Genomic DNA, 18,283 nt, shown 5'->3' with positions numbered 1-18,283 from the left:
TTTTGTCACGATTGGCCGCCCCTAATATCTGGCCGCCCTAGGCCCGGGCCTACATAGGCCTAAGGGCAAATCCGCCTCTGACTGGAGCGAATTTGGCCACTTTTCGGCCAATTTGAAAAACCCCCGAGCCAACGCTGGCCAATGTAGTCAATAGGCCACTTGCATGGATTTCATAACGACTTGGAAAAAATCGTGTGGATAGATCTTTTTACTAAGATTACGAAAATGTTAGTAAAATTTTGTAGAAATGTACATTTATTTTTATTTTTAAATAAATAAATCCATTATTTGGGCTCGTGTCGTCACTACATGAAAATGTCCCGTCTACTGAAAATGTTCCTATTAATTTTGTAAAATTCCACACTGATTTAATTTTTTTATATGGCATCACTTTGATTTCAGGCGAATTTTTGAATTCGTTCACTAGATTTATTGTTTGTTCTCTGCGAACTTTTCATTTCGTTTGAATTTTTGACAGATGTGAAGAGAACCCCGTACAATTTAGTTGTCGGTACGTGTTTTAGAGGTATAATGGTTATGGTGCTGATTTTATCAAAATCAAATTTTATAATATTCTTATTATTATTATAATTTACAAGTACAAGTATATTACATTGGATTTATTAATATAGACGTTGTATATTATAATGATTTATGATAAATAAGATGGATCAAGGAAAAAAATATTTATGAGATGTAATATTTTTGGTATGCCTCGTTATTCTGCTGTGTCATTCGTGTGGAAAACGTTCTTTTTTTTAAAATGATTTTCGGCTATGTAATCATTGTTTTTTCTCACCTATAAAATTATGTCCCGTCTTTCCGGTTTATAAAAAAAGGTCTGATTTTTCGGATTGAAATTTTCAAAAAATCCCCAGGGTTTCAAAAATACGATTAAAAAAATAATAATAATACAGAATGTCTTAGAATATTTTCCTTAACCAGAAAAAAAAATAAAAAAAATATGATGCAAGTGGCCTATTTGAAGATTTATATTTAAAAAAATACGAAATATTTAAAAAGTTCTCGCGTCATCGTAACTGCGATATTCACTGAGATAACCGTTTGACACCGCAAATGGTTTCTCCATTGTAGGGCCATCTGTTGGATGAACATGATTTAAAAAAAAAAACAGCACCATCTGTTGGAAGTAAAAGCAACACGTTCTATTGTTTCTCAATCTGCACAGGCAGACTTAGCCACAGCAAAGCGTTGTGGGGTCTTTTATAAATACTTTCAGCTTCACAAATCCTACATTTGTAATATCCCGTGATTTTCACGGGTCTACGGTAGTAATACAATATAATTATTACGAGTAAATAGTCGAAGTGATTAGAACATTTTGAAATAACAGAGTCTGCCTACTTAACCGGAGTAAACCACGACCGAGCCGCGAATTATGGGAAAGGTATTAAGCAGCAAAAAGCTTTCCCTGTAAATAAAAAGATGTCTCTTTTTAATTTAATTTTACAGAATATTTAATTATTTTTTTAATGATAAACTAATGTTTATAAGATAAGGTTTTATGCATAGTATAAAGGATAACAAATATTTATAAGCAATAATTAGTCGCCTGAAATATATGAGTAAAAATAAATGCCGCCAACGGGAATTGAACCCGTGCCTTCTGATGTCCGGTCAGGTGCTCTGAAACCACTGAGTTAATGTGTAAAATGTAAAGAGAAAAATAAACTAATTTAATTATTTAAGTTATTAGGACACAAATAAATCGACACATCATTTTCAAAATTCCAACTGATGCTTGCAGTGTTTAATATATATTTTTTGTACAAGGCCATTCACCCTAAAATTATATATTTTATATGTATAGCTTCATAGAATTTCGATTGCAAATAAACTATAGAATCTGTATATTATAATACCTGATATCAAATATCTTTTAAAACAATGACTTCTGGTCTGGGCTGCACAGGTAGGATTTTCAGGAACCGTAGTCTACATCGGGAGTTCCAGTCAGGAGCTGGTGGTACTATGGTATCCAATTGGAAGGATGCCTATAGGAAAGGGTATGCAGGAGACAAAGGTAAGTATGTACCAGTCTTTCATCCTTCCTCTGCCAATTCCATGTCTTACTGTCCTAACCCAACTTAACCTAACCGTCTGCAGCCAGTGAGACTATGGCACCCCCAATTAGGGTATGTTGTGAGGCTGAAGGTAGTCGGGAACGAGATGTGGAAGAGGAAGGTGGGAAATTACCTGGATATTCAGATCTGGTCACCAAACGCAGTTAAAGCCATCTCAAGTATTTTTTCAATACTATAGGCTGATACTGAGAGTATCTTCAACTCTGGAACGTGCCACAAATAAACCTTATATTATTTTTAATGACTTAATCGTGAAATAAAACATATCAATCAACTAAACTTTTACTTGCCCTTGGAGTAGTTTCTCTTAGAGTGTACGCCTCTTAATGTACATATTGTAGTTCATATTAAAGTTCGTTTATCCAGATTAGTGGCCTCAATCTCCCTCTAAGTTCTGAATAAATATAATATATTCTTATTTGGTCGTTGCTGAGGATCGTAATCTCCACTCTCAATTTCTCTGATGAACAAGAGTCTTCCACTCTTGACGGTCCTATGCTGGATGAAGAGTCGCGAACATTCCGGACACCTGTGATATAAGATCACTCCAACCAGGGCTGAGCCAAATGGCACCAGGAGCTCGAGGGCGCTGTATTAGGTGTTAGGTATTACCTACTCCAATTGCGCCTGCCCAGAGCCGGCCCCGACTCCAACGCAATGCGTCGGTGATCTTACTCTACTTCTCTGTTTCTCCGGCCAAACACCAAACACTTTGCCAGTAGCCATAAGTTTCTTCAGGTTAGAGACAGAGTTCTCAGTTTGTCGAGCACGGTGTCCAAATTATCTTCAGGTTACGCTGTAAGCAGTCAGTAGATTGTAGAAAGTGACATTTACCATTAATTTATCAAATAGCGTTTGATGATCCCACTCTCCCTTCAAATTTAAAATAAATAATATCAAAAATTATCAAAATGCTTTATTTCAGTTCATCAATCCAGATAATGGCTTTTCATGTTTTTATTATATTATGTTTGACGTTCTTATGCGTTCAACGAAAGGATGAGGTCGACCCACTCGGCGTAGGCAGAGTACCTGGTGAACACATCGGGAACTCCCTTGGCGCAGGGCAGGCCCCAGGACACGATGCCGACCAGCTCCTTCTCCAAGAACAGGGCGCTTCCAGAATCACCCTGGGGAAAAGAACAAATTTCATGTTAGTATGAAACCATCGTGCATTACCATCGACCAACTAGGTTTTCTAAACTAGGTGACAGAATTCGGTAAGGAGTTGCGTTATCTCATAAGTGTACTGGGACCGATTCTATTTATTAAATGATATCATTAACCTTAACATTGAACGAAAGATAATCAGTTTTGCTGATGATACTGACATACCGTTATATTATTTCAAGAAGAAAACTGGACGGAAACATTTTATGTGTGTGAACAAGGGCACACTTCAAAATTGGCTGTAAATTAACTCGCTTACCCTAAATATAAGCAAAACTAAAGACACGAATGCCATAGAAATAATGTTCAATGTCACTGCCCGGTTATAAAAATAAATTACAAAGTAAAAGTTAAAAAATGATGAAAACCTTAGATCAAAGGTATCACAGAAATACTCACAAGCCTTATATATCTTTAAAAATCTAAGAAACGTCATTCTCGAATTGAATATGGAATTATAGGATGGGGATCTGCTGTATCAAATTATATACATAACCTGAATACAATTAAAAAAGGAATCATAAAACCCATCCTGAAAGTACCTATAAACGCATTCGATTGAAATTTTTAATAGTTTTGATGTACCAAATAGATATGTGATAAATATGTGATAAAAATATACTCTTGAAACTAATAAAAATACGGAATCTTCTACTATACCATCTCAATGACATAAAAAATATTTTTAAGTTAGAAAACCACATTCGGACAAAGAAACTACATTTATTTTGTGACAAAACTCCCACAACATCCTTCCCCCCTGATAAAAAGCCGAAAGGAAAGTTTATTGATTAAAAATTAAGAATAAAAATCTGGCTGAAAGAGGTCAATGCAAAAACTCTAAGAAAACATTTAAACAAATAAAATAGAAGTTAATAACTTTAGTCCGCCGCAGTACAGGTCACCCTAGTGAGGAGGACTAAGAAATATAGTTTACCATCCATAAATTGACTGCCATATTTTATATGTAGAATGTTTAAATAGTCGTTTTAATAAATAATATTAAAAGTTTATCCTTTAGTTAATTTACATTTCACGTTTTCCCGCGGAAATAATAATTGAAGCACGGGAGGTGACCTTCGTTTGGGAGGGATCCTACGTTTGTGAGGTGGAGGGTACCGTACATAAGGAAGATATTATTTTACCAGTAAGTCGCGAAAAAACTAGGTTATGTAATAGGTTAGGTTATGTTTATAGGCTAGTTTTATTTCATCTTTTAATGAATTTATACTACTTTCCAAAATTCTTCTGAATTGTCACTGCTCTGAATTGTCATTCTTGATATATATCAGTTCCATTTTTGAAAATGACAACAAAAATATTTTTCAACCGTTCTGCAACAATTGTCCTTATTCTGATGTATTCTTTACACAAACCAGCTTCAAAATAATTCTAATACGCCGTTGTTTTTAACAAGACTGCCCTAGTTTATTCATATTTTCTTTTGTATTGCTATTTTATGTCATCAAGTTTTTATACATTTTATTGTTATTTCTTACATATTATTTTACATGGCAGAGTATGGCTTCCACCGGTCTGTTCCTCTAAAATAAAAAATGTACTTTTTGATTTTTTAAATACTTACGCTGCAGACGGACTGTCCCACGGCCTTCAGGGTGCAGATCTCTCCCTCGGAGATGAGGGGATAGGTGGGGTCACCAATAGCGGCCTCGTCACGCCTGGCAACGCAATCTTCGTGGGTCAGGGCGACGGTCTCCAGGTACTTCAGCTGACTGGTCACTGATCCAGGGTACTATCGAAAAAAAATATTATCAGAAGGTATAAGAAATAGTGAACATCGTACAGTTTGAATTGCTAAGTTTTTACACCATTCCGGATCAAGTTATTGGCTCGGTATCGGTACCGAATCGATGAAAAACGAAGACCCTGGGCAGAAAAATCCCACGATGGCTGCGCTACAAACCGTAGTGAACTTTACTTTTTTACGCAGGTCTCCGGATTTTTGTCGATTCAGAACCAATACCGATCCAATGGAGTGACGGGCTAAGTATAGTAAATGGTAATGTATTTTTTGATGTGAAAACGTCTTTCATAATCGATGCCGCGTAATGGGTGTGTGAGAGATAATAGCGCCCGAATGAGCGATAGTTTCCATCAAAGTAATTTTGACACTTCAATAACTCGGCTAAAAATGGACATCTTAGTTTCATTTTAAAGAGGAACGATGAAAGTTTGTGCCAGTACCGCTCCATTAATGGATATTTCAAAGCTCATGATTTTGTGAACTGAAAAATATTGCGTTGATCTTGAAATCCCAGACAGGAATAGCTGTTTATATTTCACCCTTCTAGAGTTTTTGCTGTCCTAGATATAACGCTTTTTTGTTTGAGAGAAATTACCGTACTAAGAATCCCATTTTTCCGGTATGAAAAGCATATGTCACTTACCAGACCTCCATCTATCTCTATGCAAAGAATCATTTCGATCGGTCGTTCCATTGCGATGTGAAAGAAGTACAAACAAACAAACATACTCTCGCATTCATAATATTAGAGAGGATTATGATAAAAATACACCCTTTATAAAATGAAAAGTTTTTAATTTGGGAGGTGGGTTTGGGTACCGCCGCCCCACGAACCATTTATTAGATAACCAACACCTCTGCCATAGGTCACCTCAAGTGGTTCACTATGTTTGGTGATTTAGCACGGGTTCCCGGGTTCATCGAGGGAGATGTGTTCAGGATGTACCTGGCCACAAACTGCGTGGCATGCCAGATCAGGAGAGGCTGGTTTTGACCTCTCCAACTGGTCTCTCGACCCAGAGTTTTGCGCCGCATCGGGAGGGATATATTTTTACGTCACTCCTGTACATTCTGATCCCTATATTTCTATCTAACCCTCATACCTTTTTCCCTTCCAGAACTTCATCTCCTCCCTCTACTTTAAATACCGTCCACGTAACATCTCCAAAGACCATATAGGCCCCGAGGGAAATTATTTTCCTCAGGGCCTCTTGTGTAAGGGTTAATTTAAAAAATAAATATATTCTGAACACTTGAGCACAAAAGTGTCACACAAAAGAAGTATTGATTTAAGTCTAAACTTTTTTGATTTAGTTAGGTTTCGATTAAAAGATTAGTTGGGTTACTTACTGAAGTATATCCCCATCCAACAGCGATGACATCTACATCACCGACGATGTAAGCGGGGTTTCGGTTGATGATATTGGTGGTACCGGTGAGGGAGAGGGGGGTGCTCAGCAGGAACAGGCCGATGTCGTTCTTGATCTCTTTGGTGTTCCAGGCTGGGTGGGTGAAGTTCTGGCTGACGGTGCTCCTGATGCCTCCGTCATTGTAGTTCTGAGTACCGGACAGCACCTGCAGATTGCTAAAAAAACACAAAAAATACTTTGTGATTTTTTAGTAAACTACAAAATCATGCGTACCTTGTTTAACGAGTCGTTCTAAATGATTCCTAGAATCTTATTTGTACAATTAATAAATCGGTGTATTGCCAACATTTTATATAAACGCACCGGATCCGCTCTGACGTCATAGGATATACGGAACCTCATCGACCAAGGATATCGAGAACTCTATGACGGCAAGTGATCCTAAACTACTCTGCGCTGATTATACAAAATTCGGAATTAAATATAAAAGAAAAATTCTGGCACTTAGGTTATATGGTGATTATTTGATTGTTGTAAACATATTACTTTAACTTCTTACATAATAAGTTTTATAAAACATAATTTTGGAGTGTTCAATATTTCGGCAGTATCAAGCAAATGCGCACGCATGTGCCTTAATACCTAATAAATCTTGACGAAATGAAAAAATATTTTCATGAACACGTGTTCCGGCATCATGATAATATATTCGTAATTTACTAAATCTACAACCTGTTAATTCGTATGTAAGGCCTGCAATCCCGTTTTGAACCGGAATCCCAATAATTTTGAGAGATTCTTAATAAATTAGCATTAGTCATTTTTCTACGTTCACCTGTAGATGCCAACATAAAAATATGTATTAAAAATTACCCTGCCAAGTGTATTTTCGCCAATAGCTACGTAACTGCCGTTTACTATTTAAACTGTAAAAAAAGGTAGAAGTTTAAAATGGACAATGGTGAAAGAATGGAATTTAAAACCGTATAATATTTTTCATCTCTATTTAAAAATGACAACACGGGTTAAACAGGGTGGGGCCAAAGTAATCACCCGATGTTATTTTGCTGTAATTTTTTTTTATGATAAACTTTGGTACTGCTTGTGAAATTTGTTTACATGAATGTAAACCGATTCATGTCTTGTCGATTTGTATTCTGCGTTTGTTTACTTCACAAATGTCAAAACCGAATTTACATTTGGCGCCATTTGCAAAAGTTATTCAATAGTTTTCAAATAGTGTGATTACTTTTGCCCCACCCTGTACTATATCTGTCTCGCTAGGTTTCTGTTGAGAGCAGGCGACAAATTGAAGTTATATAAAATCTTGTTATCTAATTATAATTTATTGTTATCGAAAATTATCGAATAATGTAAAATATTTTTAAATGAAATAGTAAGTTGTCGGATTACCTAGATAAGGATCCAGATCCGATGATACCAGAGTTCCACACGGCGTCGACGCAGTGAGCAGCAGTCACCACGAACTTGTCGGTGATGAGAGAGCCCCCGCAGAAGTGGCTCTTGATGAGGACACCAGTCCTGAGAGACACGGCGAAGGGGGCCAGGCCAGCTGGGGCCACTCCACCTCCAACGATGCGCCCGCTGGTGTAGTCGCTTGCTAGACAAAAAAGGAAAAATTAAAAAGATTAAATTATACGGTATCCGGCTCGAAGGACCAAATTTAAAAAGGCAACATAATATTTTAGGTATTTAAATTCTACAATTGCTACATTTCCTTGCCGCGGCGAAATCAGTAACCAAGATTAATTTGGTATAACAGCAAACTATTGATACATGAATTTGTACCTCCTAATTGGAATCCTAATTCCCCTAATTCACGATAGCCCAACGCATTGCCCAACTCACCAACGTATGAACACCGTTACCAACGTTGGTGCCAATGCTCTTGGCCAATTCACGAATAAAAACGATCGTGACCTTTAGCGGCAAATAAAAATGGTACATTTAAAATAGTTATAGAAAATTCATTCGTCTACATAAAAAAAAGTAAAAAACAATGAATATACACTATTCTGCATTGGCCATTTGATTTTTTTTTTAAGCGCACAAGAGTCCCAACTGCTCGCGACCGTCTGAAACTAGTGAGTATATAGCATACTAAATATGTGTATATTGTGAGGCTAAAGATATTTAGAAGGGGAAGGAAATGCGGAGGAGGAAGGTGGGGGAGTGCCTGACTATTTAGATCAGGTCACAAAACACGTCTAAAGCCATTTAAAACAAAGTTTTAATTCAGAATGGTGGTCTTATACCAGGGCGATATTGAGAGTATCTTCTACACTGGAACTTGCCGCAAATTTATTATATATTATATTTAAATGAATAACTTGAGAAATAACACAAATTCATCAAATGAAACCTGCTTGCGCACGTCGGGATTTGAACCCGCGACCTTCGGATTGCTAGTCGAGAGCCTTACCCTCGACCACGGAGGCCGTTAGATTAGTAAATAGGTTGTTTCACAGAATTTGAAAAATTCATCAAATTTAAAAGTTAAATTCTAGTTCTGCGAAAGTGCTATTTATTTTTAGTCGGGAATGAGACGAATGGGGTCGTTGGGAAATATTTTACTCTTCATATCTGGTCACTATACATAGCTGAAGCTATTTTAATGAATACTCATACTTGTACATTCACTCATACATAGTGGCGTACATTCAACGGTTTCCCGTTTGTACTACCAGTTTCCCGTCACCGTATATAATATGTTTTTTGAATAAATGGCATACAGAGCTCCGGTCCAAAAAGAAAGGGGCCTTTTTGGCCCGGAGCTCTGTATGCCATTTATTCAAAAAACATATTATATACGGTGACGGGAAACTGGTAGTACAAACGGGAAACCGGTGAATGTACGCCACGTAGGTGGTACAATTTTGATGACAGACAATTTTGAAACGTAAGAAAGAAATAGTAAAAATTAAATTTTAAAAAATCAAGAAAATAAATTTAAAAATACAGCGATTTGACTGGCTTACAAAAATACAACTTCTATTCAGGAATAGTGTTGGAATAAATCTTTTACATGATCCACAAAATTCGCAAAGTTAATATTAAATATTTCGATATCACCTAAGTATTGGTTTCCAATAGTGTGAAACCGTTGTATTGGGGAGTTATGTCTGTTGCAGTGGAATAGTGTATTTTGTCGTGTTGTTATTGTAGATGTAGGTATTTGTATGTTTATGAGTTGCAGAAGTTTGCAACAGTCGAATTTACAGTTTAGAATTTTTAATAAAAAAGTTAAGTCATTTATTTTACGCCTGTCTTCCAATGTGTGTGTATTCAATAAGAAATGATATTGTAAGTCTTTTAGTGGGATATAAAATTTAAAATTTATAAAACATAGATTTTTTTGTATTCGATCAATGTTATAAGTGAATTTTGTAAGAGGGAGACCAAACTACTGAATTGTATTCAATTATGCTTCCAACTAGAGATATGTATAACCGTTAAATGGCTTGTATGGAGTTAAAGTTTTTAGTTGCTCTTAATACGAAGCCTAGTGTGTTTTCATGCATTTATTTACAATTTGGTGGATATGATTAACGAAACTTAGTTTTTCATCCAAAATAATTCGGAGATCTCCCATTTCCTTTCTAAAGCTGTATTGTTAATGGAATATTCAAATAAAACTAGATTTTATTTCTGTAGAAATTCAAGGTAAATAGATTTGTAAGCACCAATCTTTAATAATATTTGACTGTAGTATTTGGCAATGATTTACATCAGTTATTTTTTTGTATAGCTTGATGTCATCAGCAAAGAGCATTTTTTATGTGATGTATCAGTTTCCCGCTTGTAGTACGAGTTTCCGAACACCGTCTACAGCCTTCACTTCTCACGTATACCTTAAGGCGATGCCATACGTAGTAATGCAAAATCATGTGTTTTTGGTTTGAAAATTTGGTCGCCTAGAAATGTTTCAGATGCTTTAATTAAATACTGTGAGTAGAATACATCTTGGCCTTTGAAATAATCGATTATTTTTTAAATAAGTCTTTTTATAAGCCCAGAAAAAAATAATGTAAAGGCCTATTAAAACTGCTTTAATGTTCAAAATCTCCTACTTACGAATCCATTTTCGGTTATGATTTTATTGTTTAATGTGGAAAATTAAGTTATTTATAAAATGATCGAAAAAAATGACACATTTATGCCTGAACATCCACAAAATAAAATAAAAGGCACTTTTTGACCATGTTTTTTCTTGCATAAATCAAAACAGACGGATGGTGTTAAGCGGGAATTTAAACCTTATCGCCATCTACGTAAGGGTTGTTATTGATAGCGGCTCAATTTAAAATATTACACGACGTACTGCATCGCCTTAATATTAACGATTCTGATATCCAGTTTAAACAAAGTACAAAAACACATCAACTTACCAGCAGCGCAAGCGACGAGCGCCAAAATAACGAATAGAGAGAAAGAAGCCATGTTTCTAGTAGTATCAAATATAGCAAATGAACTGAAGACCACAAGATTGCTTCCCATTTATATGCTGATCTAAAATTGAAATAAAGATATCATTGAGATAAAGGGTTTATCAATATATTAGATTTAAAGAATCCCAGTCTGAAGAGATAGTAAAATTAAATCGTTGTATTTCATAATCTCTGTAGGAACCAATGGACCATGTCAAAATAATTGATTGACTGGAATCGGATTAGATTATTTAATTAATAAAACCCAAAATAACTAATGAGCTAAGTGATACTATTGCGTAATGCTTTATTTATTTAACGATACCAAAAATATGTCTAATAACCATTACAAGAAACGTATGTGGTAAGTATATGATAGAAGAACTGGGATCAAAATAATATATGGTTAGGAACAGAAACCAAGGAGAAGAGGATTGAACCAGTGACGGCTGAATTATAACCCGACGCATTTGTCTACCCGGCTACTAATTTTACAATGATCGTTAGTTTAACTCTAATCCAGGGATACACATTATACGACCCGCAGACCGCACGCATCAAAATATAATATTACATTGTAGACTAATTTGTTAAAAAATCTAAAAGATGGAAACCACTCCCGTGAATATTTTAAAGAATTTATGGCCAGCCCTGAGCCAAACATTGCGCCCCTTGACAAAACCAGTAGTGCCTAGGTAGATGATCACTACAATCAATAATATTCGAATGATTGGTAGTTTATGGAGAACCGTTTTTTATGAAAAATAATTTCAATGGCGATGTTTAAGGAATATTAGGTTTTGTAGGGTAATTACTGTTAGGTATTATCACCGCCCTGGCTGCAGTTTAGGTTAGGTTGTGTGGGGTAATTACTGTTAGGTGTTAGGTATTTTCAGGGCCTTGGCTACAGGTTAAGATAGGTTATGTTGGGTAATTACTGTCAGGTATTATCACCGCCTTGGCTGTAGGTTAGGTTAGGTTGTGTAGGGTAATTACTGTTAGGTGTTAGGTATTATCAGCGCCTTGGCTGCAGGTTAGGTTAGGTTATGTAGAGTAATTAATGTTAGATATTATCAGCGCATTATTATGCAGGATAGGTTAGGTTATGTAGGGTAATTACTATTAGGTGTTAGGTATTATCAGCGCCTCGGCGCCTTGGAAATTCGGCGCCCGCAGTGGACTGCTCCTATTGCGCCCGCATAGGGATGGACTTGTACCTTAGATGGTTTGCAGGACTGTTTTAAAATGAATGCCATTATGGTTTATTGATAATGCATATTTTTAGACGCTGAGAGATTTGCTACATACTGCCATGTTTTGATACACAGGTAGGTACTTTGTAGGTGACATATCGATTACGTTTTTAAATCATTGTTTCCACATTACGTCTATGGGTGCTACTTCCCATTGTGAGATCCTCACAATATGCTCACAATGACTCCGAAGCAATTTGCGGTCCGTCAACAATAAATTGAAAAATTAGCCCTTCCATTAAAAAGATTGTGCATCACTGGTCTAATCGATCTTGAGCTCTAGTATTTGTACTTATACAGAACTCCCAAAAAATATTGTTTTTAAAATAATAAAAGTCTATAATCTAACTTACTAATATCGGTTACCTGAAATCAGGCCGGCCCTGAGCCAAACGGCGCCTGCCGCGAGTATAATGTTGTCGCCCTTTGTCAAAGCCAGTAGACAGTAACTTCCTGTTTGTGAAAAAATAATCGAAGGGCGATGTGTTAGGGTACGTAAACATATGCGAACTGAAACGCGAACCGTACCACGAATTACGGGAAAGGAACGAATCAACCGCAAGCGGCGTTTCGCGCCATTTGCGGTTGTTTCTTTTCTTTCCTATAAGTTGAGGTTCAGTTCGGCAGTTCGGCAGTTCGGCTCGCGGATGTATACGTAGCATTAGGCGTTAAGTCAAAGTTCTTATAAAATGTATTTGACAAGTCTTGTCTGTCCTGCTCTAAGTTGGCTGGTCTGTTTGGCTCTAAGAGCCAACCTTGTACAGGCACTTTTCGGAAAAAAAACCGCATCAGGCCGCTCGTGATGTAGATCGAAGTCCAGTCCAAAAGGCACGATCTCTTTCACTTTTCACTAGGTATATATTTATTTTTTTTTATTCTAAGATAATTTCCTCGCACTTATGTTTGTACATACGAGTCGAATTAAGGTCGATAAAATTTTGTTTTTAACAGTAAAAATGTGATAATCAGTAATGAATGGTAGAAAAAATCTGGGACGCCCGAGGAAGACTTTATATTTTATTATTAAGACTTTATGAGTTCTACCGAGCCGAACCCTCTGATATGAAAATATCTGGAGTCAGTGAATTATTTTCCCATTTCATATCTGGTGGGTTGAAGTGTTGTTCTTGTATTGTTTTGTATTTATTTTGCTTACATAATGCATTTACATAATGTTGATTGACTAGATGATCATTTGTGGAAAAGGGTGTGGAAGAGTTTAGTTTTTCCTATGGGGAAGATTTAACCCGGACATAAAATCGTAAAAGAAAAATATTTAATAATATAATAAAACTTGGCGCAGCGGCGATATCGTAACCAATGAGGTTTATCCGAGGTGCGATTGTTGCTAGTTGAAAACTTTTATTATATTATTATATAATTAATATAATATTATTTATATAATAATATAAACATGCGAAAACTGTATTACTTATAATGCGTTTCTCAAATCTTCATATAATAAATAATAAAAGATAAAGTCTTAATAATAAAATATAAAGAGTTTTGCGCATATTTGGCTTTACAGTGTGGTGTTCTAAATAAGTCGTTCGATCTGGTGTTGTGTTCAGGGCAACAAAATGCAATCTTTTCTGGCAGATATGATTAATCAACTAGACTGTTCACGATTTTGTATAAGAATAGGGCATCAGAAATTTTTCTGCGTTTATATAAAGCGGTAAGGTCAAACCGATGATCGCTAAAGCGATACAATAGATCACAAGTGTTTTCGATTTTTATCGAAAAATGTTTTATTGTAGTTATGTGACCTTATTGTGGTTTCAAGTGCTGTTTTCCTGTCTCTGATCCAGTTACTATTTGATTTTCGTTGTTTTAATTGATTCGGTAAAATCGTGATGTCCGTACCATATAACAGGTAACTCGGTGCAAAGCCAGTGACTGAGTGAATAGTCTCATTATAATATTTACTTACACATTCTCGGGCTATTGTTGTCCAGCCTCTCTTTTATTCTTTTTCGTTTATTTTACATCTGATTTTGTTTACTAAAGTTTGATTCAGTCTCTCATTCAAACCATTTGAGAATGGTGCATTTACTGCAGTAAAGATCATTGGTATCCTCTTTTCTTGTAAAAATGTCCCCTCTGAATTGATTCCCGGGTATTGATCGGTGAGTAGCATACCTATGTCCTCTGTTTCTGTTATGTTAATAACTAGTTTTACAAAATCTTTAATTTAACTTTAAAATTAACTTTGAATTTAACTTTAAAAAAACTTTAAAAAAAAAGACAAACATTCCCGGGTTACGAATAACCTGAAAATATTTGAAAATCTCCTACTACCACCACAGTAAGCTGAAAATGTTGCTTGTGTTGTGATGGAGGACTTAGCCAGCCGAGGAATTGAACACACTACGCCTGGGTGGGACCCAAGCGCGATGTCAACTCGGCCACCGACAGGTCAATGCATATTTTGTAAAATTATCTACCAACAAATGTAGAAATTTTTTTGTGGATCTTGAACTTCCAAAACCTCCAATTGTGTCTATAGATACTATTTTAAATGGCTTTGTTGCTGGGCCTAAATGAGACATAAAGCCAAATTTGTCTTGTCCTCTTGATTTATTTTTAATGCAAATTTCACAGGTTCTACAAACTTTTATGATGTTTTTATTTAAATTTTTGGCTGTATAATGTGAACTTATCATCTTTTGCATTTGTCTAATTCCAAAATGGCATAGGTTTTCATGTATTTTTTTATAACTTCGATGCTAAACTTTCTGAAAGAATTATTTTATCTTATTCTCTGATTTTTTTTTTAGTATATATGTGGTTTTCTAATTTGCTATTATATTTTGTATTTCTTCATTTTTATTCTGATCTTTCAAAATATGTTCTAATTTAATCGTATTCACGACTTTCAATTGTTCATCTGTATTTTCATTTGATTGTAACACTGGATTTCTGCTTAGAGAGTCGGCTTCCAAATTTTGTTTTACTGGAGCATATTTTGTGTTAAAGTCATATTGTGATAGATAATATATAAAATCACCCAGCTCTTCATCGGTTCTAGATTTGAGATTCATGTTTTCCAGTGGTTTGTGATCTGAATAAACTGTAAATGGTTTACCTATCAACCAGTATTGCCACTGCTTCTTTTATAGCCAAGCACTCCAAGTAAATCGTTTTTTTCTTTTTCTGGGCTCCATTTAGTTTTTTTTTTTAAAGTAAGCTACTGGTTTTTCTTTTCCGTCATATTGAGTATTTTTTTTAAATAACTCCAACAATTTTTTAAAATAGAGAAGCATCTGTATATATTTTGAACGGTAAAACTTATCAAAAAATTTCAGGATTGGTTGTGAGCATAGCAGGTTTTTCATCGTTTCAAGGGCATTTTGGCATTTATCAGTCCAAATAAACTTTTAGTTTTTCCTTAGAAAATTATGCAATGGATCTAGTATTATTGCACTCTTTGGAATGTACTGATGATAAAAATTGATTTTCCTAGAAATTGTCTCACATTCTTCTGTGTTTTTGGAACAGGAAAATTCATTATTGAAATCAAATTATCCTTTACTGGCTTGACTGATGCAAATGTACATTTTGTAAATTTTAATCTAAAACCTTCTATTTTGATTGCATTTAGCAGCTTTGTTAGATGATCAATGTGTTCAGCAAAAGTTTTTGAAAATATAAGAATGTCATCTATGTAATTAACAGTAAAATCGGTTAGTTTATATTTTCTCAATATATTGCTTAATATCCTATGAAAAATTACCGGAGAAGTCTTTAATCCAAAAGGCAGGCAAGTCCATTGATAATGCCCCTCCTGAATTACAAATCCTGTTTTTCTTTTGTCTTCAATCCTCAATGGAATAGACCAAAAAGCTGAGTTTATATCCAGCGTTGAAAAAAATTAGCAATTTCTGGTCTTTGTCATTAGGTCTTCAATCAACGGAAATGGTTGAGCTTGAGGTATCACTAATTAATTTAAGGTTCTGAAGTCTATGCACAATTTGCATCTTTTGTTTTCTTCTTTTTTAAATGATAGAGTAACTGGTGCAGCAAATGGACTGTAGGAGTCTTCTATCAGTTTATTGTCTAATAATTTTGCTATTTGCTCTTCTATTTCCTTTTTATCTTCTACACTGCATCTGTAAGGCCTCTTACTACAATATTTATCCACTAGTAGGTCTATCTTCCCAACATCATATTTACTTTTCGCAAACACTGATGAGTTTATGTTTATGTGCCTATTGGTTCATTCACACCTATCCTATCTCTGCTGGTGGTCCAAAACCGAGCACTCAGAAATGTACTTGGTCTTTCATGGGACACACACATACAGTTTCCGGTATCCGTCAAATATATAAATACGTTTTATAATAATTATAAAACAAATATGGTTAAATCAGCAAGGCCAATAGTTCCATGTGGGAGCGGCTATGGGTACCACCGCCCCGGGAACCATTTATTGGATAACCAACACCCCTAGTGGTTCGCTACGTTTGGTGACTTAGCAGGGGTGCCCGGGTTTATGGGGTGAGGTTTGTCTAGGTCTTGGCGGCGGATGCATTTGCCCGCCTTCTGCGAGGCGGACCGAATCGGCAGAGACTGGTTGAAGACCTTTTGACTTCTCCAACCGAACTCCTAACATCGCCTTGCACCGCAGTGGGAGGGTTAGATTCATACGTCACTTTTACCCCCGATTCCTACCCACCCTTCATAACTTTATCCTTCCTATAACTTCCTCTCCTTCCTTTCAATAAAAAATACCCCCTACACAGCATCCCTAAGATGACATAGGCCCTGAAGGAATTTATTCTCAGGTCCTCTTGCGTGGAGCTAATGTAAAAAGAAATGTGCCATTCTGTGTTCATGTTAAAGTTAGATACATCGACAATGTTGAAGTTCGAAAAACATTTTTGTAATTGTTTCATTTTTATGGCATGCAAAAGAAAGGATTTAGAGTTTCGATCAGGCATGCAAAACCTGCGGCCCAGGTGAAGATTTTCGTGGGCCAAAATTTAGTTTTCGGCTTTGCGTTTTGTAAAATGTGAATAATAATTCTGTGAAAATAAAAAAAGCAAACAATAAATCCAAACCCTCATCGAGAGTACGAGCCCTATTTTGACAAAAAAATATTTCACCGTAACTTAGTAAAAAAAAAAAATTAAATTATAATTTCATTGGCGTCATCTATATCAGTTCATGAAAAATAATCTACAAAATATCCACTGGAGCCAGAAGCGGATTTGCAGTCTTGGCCGCCCTAGGCCCCAGACCATGTAGCCGCCCCTTTCTCAGTACCCATCATATTGACCAGGAGTATCCAAACTTTTCAGTAAGTTCCTAGGGTCAAAACCGTTTTAATTTTCCTGCCATTATCATTCATGGTTCATGGGGTGAGATTTGTCCAGGTCTTGGCGGCGGATACGTCTGCCCACCTGCTGCGTGGCGGGCCGGATCGAGAGAGACTGGGTGAGGGAGGCCTTTTGACCTTTCCAGCCGGACTATCTTGACCCATCGCCTTGCACCGCAGTTGGAGGGATATATTCATACGTATGTCACTCCTGGACACACTAATCCCCAGATTCCTACCCACCCCTCATACATTTTCCTTTTCAGAACTTCCTTTCCTTCCCTTCCTTAAAAAGACCCTCCACACAGCATCACCTAAGATGACATAGGTCGTGAGGGAAAATATTTTCCTCAAAGCCTCCTGTGTGGAATTAATGTAAAAAAATACGCTTGCTAAATTCGCTAGTTCAATTACTGTATAATTATCGATTGTCGCAGGCCGGATTGATGACATTGGCGGGCCGTTGTTTGGAGACCCCTGATATAGACTATAGACTACATAATGAATTTACTTTATTGACAAATTTTATCGAAATCGATTCAGAATTTTAGTTAACTATAATAGCTGCTAGTTTGTAATACTTTCTAAGGTTTCAAGGATTTGAATAAAACATTTAAAACAGTGTTAGGTTTAATTTATTTAACTATTTTCAGGTTTATTCATTATATAATATATAAGTGTTTCACAGTTACAATTAGGGTTGCCAGATACGGGCTGGATAAAAAGTTATTATTAAGTTTCCAAACAAATAAAAGAAATCAGCACCACTTTTAAATAAAAATCAACTTAAGGTACATATTCGAATATAATAACTAAACTCAAAACACAAATTAAAACGTTGGTAAAAAAATT

The 18,283-nt window shown here is 35.9% G+C and overlaps 1 protein-coding gene and 1 pseudogene across 1 annotated transcript; one reads left to right on the top strand and one right to left on the bottom strand.

Annotated features, from left to right (window-relative positions):
- Positions 1 to 3,035: 3,035 nt before the first annotated feature.
- Positions 3,036 to 10,886, bottom strand: LOC149423206 (chymotrypsin-2-like). Its single transcript, XM_089632915.1, has 5 exons — positions 10,820 to 10,886; positions 7,824 to 8,031; positions 6,391 to 6,625; positions 4,861 to 5,028; positions 3,036 to 3,235 (listed from the first exon to the last, which is right to left on the bottom strand). Exons 1-5 carry the CDS (start codon positions 10,869 to 10,871, stop codon positions 3,086 to 3,088), a joined length of 813 nt encoding a protein of 270 aa, XP_089489041.1. The 5' UTR covers positions 10,872 to 10,886; the 3' UTR covers positions 3,036 to 3,085.
- A 2,516-nt stretch (positions 10,887 to 13,402) lies between these two features.
- LOC149423205 (U4 spliceosomal RNA) lies at positions 13,403 to 13,528 on the top strand (annotated as a pseudogene).
- Positions 13,529 to 18,283: the final 4,755 nt, after the last annotated feature.

Source organism: Hesperophylax consimilis, chromosome 6 (genome assembly GCF_061612785.1).
Source record: "Hesperophylax consimilis isolate HC1 chromosome 6, BYU_Hcon_1.0, whole genome shotgun sequence".
NCBI lineage: Eukaryota > Metazoa > Arthropoda > Insecta > Trichoptera > Limnephilidae > Hesperophylax > Hesperophylax consimilis.
The sequence above is the reverse complement of the archived record's forward strand: the minus strand, read 5'-3'. Positions and strand labels throughout refer to the sequence as shown.

Bases quoted from the DNA above. Each gene is read 5' to 3' on its own strand.
- LOC149423206 (XM_089632915.1), bottom strand. From the start codon at position 10,871: ATGGCTTCTTTCTCTCTATTCGTTATTTTGGCGCTCGTCGCTTGCGCT. The intron at 8,032-10,819 runs GTAAGTTGATGT...TTTTTTGTCTAG, and splicing joins GCTCGTCGCTTGCGCTGCTG to CAAGCGACTACACCAGCGGG. The intron at 3,236-4,860 runs GTAAGTATTTAA...TCTTTTCCCCAG, and splicing joins TGGGACAGTCCGTCTGCAGC to GGTGATTCTGGAAGCGCCCT.